The 12,540-nt window shown below is 40.9% G+C and overlaps 1 protein-coding gene across 1 annotated transcript in view; it reads right to left on the reverse strand.

The window, feature by feature from the left end:
- phf12b (PHD finger protein 12b) overlaps window positions 1-9,267 on the reverse strand; it is a 13,843-nt gene extending 4,576 nt beyond the window's left edge. The window contains exons 1-9 of the mRNA XM_023275171.3: window positions 8,549-9,267; window positions 8,058-8,239; window positions 5,799-5,871; window positions 5,213-5,669; window positions 4,772-4,892; window positions 4,544-4,676; window positions 4,266-4,430; window positions 3,736-3,879; window positions 2,469-3,189 (exon numbers count right to left, since the gene is read on the reverse strand). Coding sequence (XP_023130939.1) covers window positions 2,469-3,189; window positions 3,736-3,879; window positions 4,266-4,430; window positions 4,544-4,676; window positions 4,772-4,892; window positions 5,213-5,669; window positions 5,799-5,871; window positions 8,058-8,239; window positions 8,549-8,614 — 2,062 coding nt within the window. The 5' untranslated portion in view covers window positions 8,615-9,267. The remainder of the gene's footprint in view (window positions 1-2,468; window positions 3,190-3,735; window positions 3,880-4,265; window positions 4,431-4,543; window positions 4,677-4,771; window positions 4,893-5,212; window positions 5,670-5,798; window positions 5,872-8,057; window positions 8,240-8,548) is intronic.
- Between the last annotated feature and the right edge of the window lie 3,273 nt (window positions 9,268-12,540).

Raw genomic sequence — 12,540 nt, forward strand, 5'->3', positions numbered from 1 at the left:
ATACGATACGTAGAAGAATGTCTCAAAACAGACTTGATTTAACTTCACAAATCTAACAAATCTAGACATATGAAGGCAGGGTTTCTTGCAACACTGATATACTGCAGTATTTAATCTAAATATCCCTCAGATTTACATATTTCCTTTTAGTATCATGAATGTTTCTGAACAAGCTAATGTGAGCCCTTATTACTATTTCATGGGGACATTCTCCAAAACAAATCACAAGAGGAATACTGTAGCTATTATCATTATCATATAAGAAAAACAATTGTAATAATATATTATTAATAATGACGTATATATTAACTAGAATTTAGAAAAGCCTTCATAATTATTCCGCCAAGGAACGCGGTGGAGTTATGTGATGATCAGCCTACATTTGTCCATCCATCTGTGCGCAACAGTACTCAAAAACGAACTAATGGATTTGGATGAGATTGTCAGGGAAGGTCAGAAATGACACAAGGACCAACTGATTAGATTTTGGCAGTGATGCGGTTTATAGTCTAGATCCACGGATTTGTGGATCATTGCGAAATAGCGGCATGGCGTCACTCTAGCATGACAACAAGTAAACACAACGTCAGCTGCCTGCTGACGATCACAATTGTGATCCTACTACAAATCCACCACTGTGGACTTATCGGGACTTAGGTGTTAGTGTGAGTGTGTTTGTCCTGCTTTAAGTTACTCTATTGTTTTTAAGTTATTTTCTTGTTTTTTACTGTGAAGCACTTTGGTCACCCTTTGGGCTGTTGTAAAGGGCTACACAAATGATGATTGATTATCCCTCAGAAATGATACAAGGAACAATTGATTAAATTGTAGGGGTGTTTCTGAGTCCCATCAATTCCCGCTGCCTGCTACATATTTAGATCACGTGATTCAGTATCTGTACATAACTTACACATGCGTGACACACGCCTGTGCTCAGTGCAAAGTCATTTTGTTTGATACATTGTTATTAAATGGACATATTCTATGTTGCCATGATTTCTGATCATCAATAACTAATAAACAAATGCTGCATTTATTTAAAAAAAAAAAAAGGCTGCATTTCTGACAATGCCATATGAGGGAATGAACATCTTTGGCGGAGTACTGCACACTCTGAGTGCTTTACTTGTTTATATAATTTGTTACTTGTAAATAGCTGTTGTTGAAAATGTGTATACCTTACACATATCAAACAACTTGATGGTGTACCATTCACAACAACTTTATATATACTTTATACAATAACCAAAGTCCTGCTACACTATTGTCTACTAATGTGCAATAGGCACATCTATAATGCAACTCTAATGTCCGGACTTAACTTGTAGTGATTACTTTACATAAAAACATGATGTGTTGTGTTGTAATGATATTTAAGTTTAAAAAGGGAACGATGACTAGGTGGAAAAAAAAATGCTGTGCATGAATTTGCAAGGAAAGTTGGAACTGACTGCTTAGCCATTTCCAAGCCATTCCAAAATGCACAATAAGTTCAGGTGAGAATGGCAGGTGTTACACTATTCCCTTTACTCCAGTGAAGCACTCCGGCGACCCCTTTCAGACATGTAACTCTTTACACTAGTCTGATGGGAATTCAACATCTCATGTCAAAATAAACTCAGTTCATTTCTATATTCTGTTTTACAGAACAACCTAACCAGGGCGGATCGAAAAACATTTCTACATTACTTTGAACATGTAACCAATCTAAAGTAATGCAGTCATGTTAAAGGACACGCAAGATGACAATGTAGGTCTACAATCAGGACAGTCTAGGAGGTTATACTGATCCCAGACATCATTCAGAAGCTGCAGGTTTGACCGCAAAAAGGAATTGTTTTAGATTTCCTGTCATTAAATTATCCACCTGTTAAGGTGTTTTTAATTGCTTTATCCATCTGCATACATTTCATTTGCATGTTTCTTTGAACTGGGTAAATGGAGCATGGCGACAGACTAACTTAACACTAGCGTTACCTGTACCCTTTTTCTGGCTTCATCTGACAGATTTTAGTAGAGAAGCAGACAGGAAAGTAGGGAGAAGAATGGGGAGGGAGACCTGCAGCAAAGGGTCGTGAGCTGCTGTGTTGGGGACTATACCCCTTTCTATGGGTCGCCAATTCAACCAGTTGAGGTATCTGGGCGCCCTCCTGTACCTTTTTTAAGTTAACGCTCTCAGAAAAATTCTAGCAATACAGAGGTCTTGTGTGTGGCCAGTTTTTTTTCCTATTTCTTTCTAACATTTATGTCTGTTCACAGTCCTAAACACATCTGGCATAGAAAAATGAGCTATTTAACCAAAGCAGGAAGGCTTGTGTCAATGTATGCCTTACAGAGAAGGGCAGCACACTTTATTTTGCTTTAGCTGACATGTAGGTGCAATGCAATTATTTAAATGGTCATCAAAAGTGTTCATGCAAAAACAACTGCTATGATATTACTTTTGCAATGCGAAGAGATATGTATACCTGGAGAGGGTGACGATGACCCCAGCTTGGTCGAGTCGTGCTTCTGGTTGCCTTTAGGTGGTGTGTGTGAAGGGGAACTGCTGGCGACGGAGTACAATGGTTTTTCATCACTGCTCACAAACTCCTCCCGGAGCTCCTTTTGGCTCCTGTGGTTCTGCTGGCTGCTGTGAGTCCATATCGTGGGGGCAGTGGGGCAAATTTTCTGAGCACAGGCTTCTGTACTGCTCTCAGACTCCTTTTTAACCATTTCTGTTCCTATGTGGTTTACCAGCCCAGAGGTAGGGGCTGAGTCTCGAGGTGTTGTACTAGGCTTCAGTCTGTGCTGCAGCTCAGCCTGCCTGCAGGAGTCTGAGGCACTGTTACAGTCTACAGGTCCATTGGCTTTGGGAGGCTGAATCTCTGCCAGTGGTCCATTGGATTTCCTACAATTCTGACAAGGTGTCATCCTACATTTACACACACCCAGCTCTGCTGGAGTGTCCCTGGAAAGAGAGGCCCCCTGGGGGTCATCGGGTGTACTACAAGGTTTTGAGCAGGGCTCAGGGGAGGAAGTCCTTCCTAAAGAGGCCTGAGTTTTCATGTCCTCTGATGGTAAGCGTGGTTTTGTACTAACTTTTTGCTCAGAGCCCCACTCAGCTGACGATGCTGTGGATGAGGCCTTCTGCTTGATGGATAGGTGACGCATGATGCTGCACTGGAGTGCGATGACATCCTGAAGCCACTGTTAAACACAGCACAATTATGTTTTATCACTAAGACATCATCACGTCTATTTAGAAACCCTGTCTTAACTGAAAGACACATTTAGATCAGATGGAGAAACCGATATCTACATTGCCTAGTGTGTAGAGTTAGGATGACAAAGAAGTTGTCTTAACTAGACTTATCACAATATTTCTTTTCAAGTAATATTCTAAAATCTTAAAGTTCGTATGCTTCTTGTACAGCCAACCCAGAGTCAGTGAAATAAAAAGTTACTTATACTTTGTTATGACTCTGTTGTGGTTGTAGTGGACAGTGAAGTTAACTCAGCTTGAAGACCTTCCAAATAAATATTTTTGTTTTTTTAAAAATCTTTTGTTTTTCTGATAAACAGATCCACTTCATGTAATTATGTAATGAAATTAGACTAGCAATCAAACGCTGAAAAAGTTGAACTTTGACAAGAATCTACACTGACTTCACAGACATCTACAGTAAACACATTTGAACTGCACTGCTGTTATGAGACTGAGTCATAAAACATACAAGACCAAATTATGCCTACCTCCTGCTGCTCCACCTCTGTGGTGAGGTGCTTTGAGGAGTGATGGTCAGGAACGTCGCTACAAACCAGTTCCAACTGACGCACCCCTGCAGGAAGCAACATAGGGGGAGGATTCTGGTACTGGGACTTGATGGCATCTGGCACCTGAGTAAAAACAAGGACTGTTAGTGATTTTATGAACTGTTTTAACATAATCTAATAACCCTGACCAAAAAGCTCATCTTTTATATTCATTGTGTTTCGATACCTTGTCAAGGGAGGTTAAAATCTGAGAGCGTTCATGTTCAAATGTAATTTTTTATGCAAGTTTACTACAAATAATTTAATTTTGCTGAGACATGAAGAGCCGCCTATACACCAGAAGAGTAAGTGCTTTGTTGCAGTGTTATGTTCTATCAACTTGAGCACTTAACCAAAGAAAACCCAACTACTGCTAATGCACAAGAATCCATTTTGATGTCGTGAATCAATGTAAATGGTAAAAGATAAAAGTCTCCGGCTGTCTGCACGCATGCACTGAGCTAGTGCACCTTGATGGTCTTCTTGTTGTGCTGGTGAGCAGTGCGGCGGTTAGGTGCATTCTGCCGATGGACTCTACGTAGGAAGTCTAACTTGACCGCATGCTGGGACATCCTGTCTTGGAACTGGTCGAAGAGCTGACAGCGGCTGGACAGGCTTAGGCTCCTCTGATTCAGCTGTACAGCAGACAAACATGATGACAAACTAATCACTCTGTCAGAGAAAAAGAATGTGGTATGGAAAAAGTCTATTTATCTCTGAGCAAAGACTTATGACTAAAGACTCTTACCACTAAATGCTCAACATGGTTTGGACACATCCATTTGCCTGCAGGTAAAGCTGTGAGTGGAGGGTCCAGACAGTCCATGTGAAAGAGAAGAGGACAGTAATCACACTGGATCAGTGGAGCCAACCTGCAACTCCTGTCAGAGAAAATGCAAGGAAATCAGTACATGATGTAAAGCATTTCACGTCTGGGTGTACCTCTGTGTACATAGTGGATTCTGATAGTTCTAACCTGTTGCATGAAAAGCAGACTTTGACTGGTAGAGGGACCAGACCATTAGGATCCAGTTCGTGTTGAGGTCTCCTGAATGGCTTCCCTAGCAGCTCTTCTTTCCTTCTTCGTTTACTGCTGCCTAGAATCCAAACAACATAGGAACACTTCAGGAACAAATCAACATCTATGTATCTCAGTTTTTATGTATCAAAAAGCTGAAATGCTCAACACCTTTCAGAACACAGAACACATGTTAAAATAAGGTGCATTTTGCATAGCTTTCCTCATTTACTATTTGATTTGTAATTCATGGAGGTATATATTGCAGAAATACATCCTGAAGAGCCCATTCCCCCATATCTAAAATTCCTTAAGTACTTTTAACCGTTGAATACAATCTGAAATAAACAGAGCACAGTATCACAGTGAAAGTGACAGTGCTCAGTTTGGCTGACTGACCTGGCAGTGCAGTGGTGCAGGTGAGCTCGCTGGGCAGCTGAAACTGTGTGGGATTTCTCTCCATCGCAGCTGCTATTAGGAGCTGAAAGGGCCTCTTGAGAAGGCGTGGTGTCGGAGCAGATGGCATGGCACCCTCAAGTTCTGTGCCCTGAACTTCATCCTCAGGCTCTGCTGCCTCCTCCTCCCCATCATTCTGCTCCTCTGATGGGGTCGGCGTGGATGAAGTGTTGGAGGTTGGCGTCCCAGGCCGGCTGCTCGGCCTGCTGCTGGTCCTGCGGTCCAAAAGGCGTACCTGGGCCACTCGCAGGCCAGGCCCTGCCGCTCCTGCCCCCGGAGGAAGACCATCGAGCCGCAGCGGGCCGGCGCTGAGCTCCAGCTCTACAGCCGGGGACACAGAGCACTTAGATGAGGATCTCTCTGGTAGGCCATTGGTCTGTTCAGACTTCTGCTCTCGCTTCTAGGAGCAGCAAACAAAAACCAAGACAGATTTATCAGTCCACATAGCATACTGTTCTTTCCTAATTTCATCAATGAAAAGAATTTTGGTTAAGGACATGGTGCGTAGGACAGAAAATCCATCATTCACCTTTTTTCGAACATTGCAGCGATGACACATCCATTCGCCTGGAGGAAGCATTTCTTCACTCAGAGGTGGGTTACTGTGATAAGAGGATAAAACAAAATCATCAAAGAACAGACTGATGCTTAATGCTGGCAAATTAATTAACACTATAATTAACATGTGAGTATGCAGTCATCATGATATGATGTTTCATAATTATATTGTCTCATTTCACTCAAAGGAATCTTTTGGATTAATAAATGTTTTATTCCACATGCAAAAAATAAAAATCCATAAAACACTTTCCTCAGACTATAAGCAACTCAGCTAGTCAACTTAAGTTCTTCTCCCTACATCTAGTGGACTGTTAACTACACTGCAATGCAAAATACATACAATGATGTGAAAAGTAATGTCCATTTGATATCTGCTCACACTTGACTTAAAATAGCTGAAACATTAATTAATGATCAAAAAATTCACCATTAAAGACTTAAAACATCCGAATCAACTGCAGATTACACTAATAATTACACATTTACAGTTAAATGGCCATGGCCATTTTTAAATACTGCTTTCATAGTACAAGCATGCATGTGGCCAGTGGCTGAGAGAACAATGCGTCAGAGAGCAACATAACGGCAGATATACAACATGCAGGACATAACTAAAGCTGAACTATCATCCGCACCCTGAAATCTCCCTTTCACAAGCAATAATCATCAAAAGTCAACCTGTGCAAAACTCAGATTCATTAACATGACACTAAACAGCAAAGTGAGCTCCCTTTCCATTCCTTCCGGAGTGGTGGACCACCACAGTCAGAACATTACCACTATAGTTACATAAACAGGGCTACAAACAAAACCATAACAAGAATACAATAAAAAAAAAAAAAACAAATGCATAGAAATATCTGTTTGATAATGATCAAGTAGCCAAATTTGAACAAGTTTAGTACTGCAACCACTTATAACGCTACAACTAAAATTAAGACCGACAGTTGGACATGAAACAAATAAAAATCACCACAGTCCCTGAACTGATGTGAGACAACTACAAGTTATACAAATAAAGCCATCCACAGGCTTTACCATATATGGACAAACCGCTTCTGTTTGCACGTTTCCAGGTGACAGTTTGAATGCAACTGTTTCAAATGCCAAAGGTAAAATATTCATGGAAGAAGATGTGCAGCCGAGTCGTGCTAAGCGGTACCGAACAAATTCTACAGTGGGCCGAGCTCTGACATGTCCATAACAAACGATGTCTTGCCGCGACCCCGTCTTAGAAATTGACATAAAATTTCGTCTGTGCTATTCGTGAGCCCCCTTTGCTTTCAAATCTGAATTTTAAAGGTTGGTAAGATGGCGGTGAAACTGAAAAAATAGCAGGGAGGTCGCCATATTGTAAACAGAGGCAGACTCGACTCCATTTTTAGCAGCAGCGGCTCCACTGGCTGCAGCCACGGCAGGAGGGGAGAACCGACTGCAAGCTAATTCTAGCCTCTTTCACAGACAAGGCTACACGTATACATTCCGTTCAAATCCACGTACGACTATTAATATAACTTTTCAATGACAGTAACGCATGAGTTCATGCTCACAATAAACTTTCTTAATAGAAGGCCAAGCGTGATGAACAAGACCCTACATATCTAACGGTACACATTGCCCTCAGAGTTAGGAAACATACCGGTATATTACTTCGAGTTGCTTGACAGAGAATACATTAGACCTTGCTATGTTTGCTTAGCAAGCTCCAGTCAGTTAACATTAAATGTAAGGGTTATGCTGCTTTATACAACAATAATACCCAACATATAACTTCGTGATATTTTATTTAATTCATGTGTATCGGGCGACATCGGCATGCAAGAAACTCCCCGGGAAACACTGCGAATTAATATTTCCTGCATTAAGTTACACACAGGGCTCACTACCGCCCTCCTCGGTTCACTTGTAATGGGAGAATACAATGTGAATACAAGGTAACCATCGACTGTTGGAAGCTGAAATTTCATTTAAATTGCCGGGGATTTGTGCTGCAAATATGTACTGAAAAAAATATCAAATGGAAAACTATAATCTTTTAAACCAGGTTTATGAGGAGCAGAATTTCATTTACATGCTTCTCTGTAGCACCAAGTACAGCAAACTGGAAACAACCCTCAAATAAGTTAGCATTCATCGCTCTCAGTACAAGCTGCTAACGGAGCACTGACATGCAATTGCTGATCTCTGAGCATTGTCTCTTCCAGTACCTACTGTAACTGAATCTTACCAGCACTGGAGGTGGAAAGCTGCAGGACAGTGGTCACAGCACAGAAGGTCTCCCCCTTCCCGGCAACTATCGCAGGTGTCGTGGTTAGTGGCCCTGCCGCTCCTCCGGACGTCTCTCACCAACTTCCGACTCCTCTTCTCTACCTCCTCAGACTTTGGGGGCGCCAGCAGTGTTTGGATTTGCTGCAAAAGTTACCCAGCTGTTTAGTACAAGATAGCGGCTGCCATGTCTGATTGTGTGTCTACACAGTTGTAAACGGTGTAGCTTTGTGCCCGCTGTGCTGTCTTATGTTAGGCTTAAAGAGAGCGGTAACATTAACTTGTGGCCTCCATTATCAACCCAAACTATTGAGTTAGTTAGCTGAGCTAAGTACTAAATAGCAGGTTGTCGTGGTGATGATGGCGGCAATTTAAATTATGGGAAATACTTCATAGATATAGCAGTAAGAGGATATTTTACTAAATAACGGCCTTCGAGCATAGCAACCTCACCTCCATTAAGCCCCCAGAGGTATCCAAATCGTACACAATCGTCGGGGTCTCCATTTTGTCCCACATTCATCCAGTAGCAGACGTTGCAAAAGGAATTTGCGATACAAGTATATTGGGGTAAACAACAACGAGAGTAAATACTTAAACAAATGTCTTTTCCCAAATTGTTGTAACCAGCGGATGGCTGGCGAAGCGACGCTAGCTATCGTTAGCTGGCTAATGGAGCTAACTACGAAGGCAAGACGTCAACCAGTCAAGGTTGTGAAGCTAGCGGGCTCACTAGCTTCTGTTGTTGGCCCCAAAAAGACAACAAAAACCGAAGGGAGTCCCGGAATGAAAATGCTGGCTCTTTAGCACCGCTTTTAGGTACAAGTGCTGAGAATACATACAGTATTTAATATCAACAGACTGTTGCACTCAGCTGCAAAATCCATCTGCGGCCTAGCTGGCCAGCCATGATTCTTGTTTCTGCTCCTGCAAAAAGGAGCCTTGTAAATCTGCAAACCCCACCGCTCCCATTGTCAACAGAAGATGTAGCCAAAAATACAGGAGACAATTCGGCGTGTCGTGGTCCAAAGCACGGTTTCCGATAGCGTCGGGAATGTATAATCCTCAAATCCAGTACTTGAGGATGCAAATTCGGTTGATGTTATTGTTGTGAAAAAGGCTCTGCATCTACACTGGCTGCTAGCAACATCCTCAACCAGTTGGCGCAACCGCGAACCGTCGGACGCGCATGCGCATTGGAACGGATATAGCTAATAAGGGAGATGCATACAGCGTAACAAGGAGCTACTGAGGTTGTGTGGACGGTAACCGGCTGCTGCTTTTGTTCTCGTCTCAGTCTGCCTATAATGCTACACGTTACTACCGTTTAAATACTGTTGCTACTGGGAGCAGCACTATCTGCTGCTTGCATGAATGGCCCTGTTAACGAGCGTTACTGTTACTCTTAGCTATTAGCTGTTCCTTCTAAAGCTGTGGCACAGCGAGCTTCCGCTGCTCCGACAGCTGAGTTAAAACTACTGTCGCTAGCTACTCGTACTTCTACCAAAGTGTAACTAAAATAAATAAGACATCCTCTGAAAACAGTTTATAGCATATATACCTTAGATAGTAAATGAAAGCCAACGTAATGACATCCATGAATAGTAGTGCTTCTTTAGCCAACAATGAATAGAATAGAATAGAATAGAACGTGCTTTATTGTCATTATACAGTGTATAACGAGATTGGAGAGCGTCTCATTTTTCTCCAATTAACTGCTACTACTAATAAGAATAATAACAATCATAATAATAAAATGACCTCACACTGCAGTATGTTAGGCCTAGATAACTGAGGTATTGTATTATTGTTCTTTGGTATTTTATAGTGCTACAGGTGGACAATTTCCTTATAACATGTTTCAGTCAGTTCAATAAAAGTTACAGAAAGTATAAAAAAATGCAACAAAACTGAGAATACTCTGGTTTTGTCATAGTGAAATCTGGCAGTTTACTAGTAGAATAATGCACTGCTGAGATTTCACTCAGACTGCTAACAAGTTCCAACATTGTTAATGAAAGTGGACACAGCTGTTAGCTGGGCACAGTTTTTATATATATATATATATATATATATATATATATATATATGAATTTATTAAACAAAAATGACTGAGTAGGCAGCTGGAAATAAACAACTTGAAGCATTCAAAGGATTTCCACTCTTTACAAGGAAAATGAGGGAAACACCACAACATAACAAAATGGCTCCAAAAGCAGGGTCATCAGTGCAACTAAGAATAATGCAGCTAAATCTGGTGTACCTCACCTTGAGGACTTGAAGATGACAAAAATGTAATGTTTCAACTAGTAGTGCAGCAGTGGTGTTGCACTAATGTCTCAACACTACTGTGTTTTCATTAGAAAGTACGGAGGTGTACTCTGATGAAGAAACCGGAATGTTGAAACATTAGTCTGTTTGCAGAGTTAAAGACTGTGAATTAATCTGTGTACTTTAAACCTGTTTCAACTGGAATAATGAACAATTAAAAGACATTTATACTTCAGTCTTGATAATGAATCCTTCAGATAATTAGTAAACAAACATCCAGTTCCTTGTGGAGTGCATCAAACTATTCCTACCTCAGAGACCAAAGTAAAAGGTAAAAGATTTAAATGCCAGCTGGCTGAAGTGATCCTTGCCTGTCTGATGGATGATGGGTAGTTTGTAGCCCTTGCCAGCAGAGGGAGGCACTGCTCCGTTCTGTTTCAGGAGTATGACCAAATGGATCCTAACATTTAGAAGTTTGCTCAAGCTAATGTGTGCAAAGAGCAGTAAACATGGGCACATTCATATATGTAATGTTGGTTTTACTTGAATTTCACATTTCCGGAACTCCCATTGTTATTAATCTCCACGTACTTGTGTCCAACCAAGCCCCAGCAGGTTTATTTTGTTTACATGTTGATCATAGAAATCCATCCATTATTGATACAACGCTAAAACTTCATTAGGGTCATAGGGGGTTGGAGTATATCAAAGCTGACTGAGGGTGAAGGCAGGGGACACCCTGGACAGGTCACCAGTCTATCAGGGCTACACATAGAGACAAACAATCACACTCACATGCACAACTGCGGATAATTTAGAATCACCATTTAGCCTCAGCATGTTTTTGGACTGTGGGAGGAAGCTGGAGAACCTGGAGAAAACCCACACATGCACAGGGAGAACATGGAAACTCCATGCAGTAAGATCCTGGGAAGGCGAACTGGGAAACTTCTAGCTGCAAGACAACAGTGCTAACCACCGAGCCACTGTGCAGCCCTGATCTTAGAAATGTTGTTTAAAATAGACATTCTCAATTTAAGACAGCTTTATGAATGAGGAGTCCAATGTCAGTCCAGTTTCACTATGAGCTTTGAAGGAACTGACCACAGAGCCTGTATATTGTAGTTTGCTGTTGATTGAAGTCGACTCCCTTTAAAAATGTTTGGTTTTCTTTTTCATCTCCTCTTTTGGATGTTTAAGCTTCAATGGATGTTCAAAGTTTGACACGTGAAAACTGCTGTTTGCTTTAGCTGAAAGATTGTTTTGTGTTGTTTTTTTTTTTTTTTTGCTCACCTATAACCTGAGTTGGAGGTGTAGACCTCCATCATAATTCACAACTACTTTGCAAACCAGTCCAGGTCCAGCAGACAACATACAGCACCAGTGCTTCCAAAAATCTTTCAGTGATGTAGGACATATCTATATTTCTAAGTTAAACTTTTGACATTACAATATTTGCATATTTTACACAGTAAATGTTCATTGAGGAAGAAGGTGTAGAAGTCATTTTAAGAACTGTTAACCAAGAAATGGTGTGAGTGATAGGAATGAGGGATTGAGTGTTTTATATGGAAATTAATAGTTAATTATCGTTCAAAGCAAAACATGTTTTACACATTTTCAACCATATCTAATGGAGAACTTAAAAAAAAAATTCGACACAGGTCATCCTTTCTTAACCCACAGTTCTCATGTGATGGAGACCTGCAAGGCAGGTCAATGAGGTTTCCTACATTTTAACACAGGAAATAAAACATCCTTAATAAATTTATTGTTTATTATTAACAAAAGGAAAAAATGCTGATATTTATTCATCATTAGGAGAAGAGGTTAAGATGTTTATCAATCCTTTATATGTGGGAGACAGGGGTGGATGGGTAATTAATTTCACAGTCACTATAAACTTCAACATAAATAAAAATGTTTTTGTTTTCCAGCAAAGTATTTTGAAAAGTATCATGTTTAAAGTGTTGTGTAATGAGAGGTCAACTTTTTACACAAAACAGGTCATGTCCTGCTCCCACCCATGCTTAGTTAGTCAAGCAATGAGGTTACTTACCTGCACATCAGGGGTCCATTTCACAAAGCAGGTTTAGTGAAAACTCTGAGTCTGTTAACCCTGAAATGAGGGAAACTCTGAGTTTTCCGTTTCACAAAGGGCGGTAACTCAAATC

Source organism: Amphiprion ocellaris, chromosome 7 (genome assembly GCF_022539595.1).
Source record: "Amphiprion ocellaris isolate individual 3 ecotype Okinawa chromosome 7, ASM2253959v1, whole genome shotgun sequence".
Taxonomy (NCBI): domain Eukaryota; kingdom Metazoa; phylum Chordata; class Actinopteri; family Pomacentridae; genus Amphiprion; species Amphiprion ocellaris.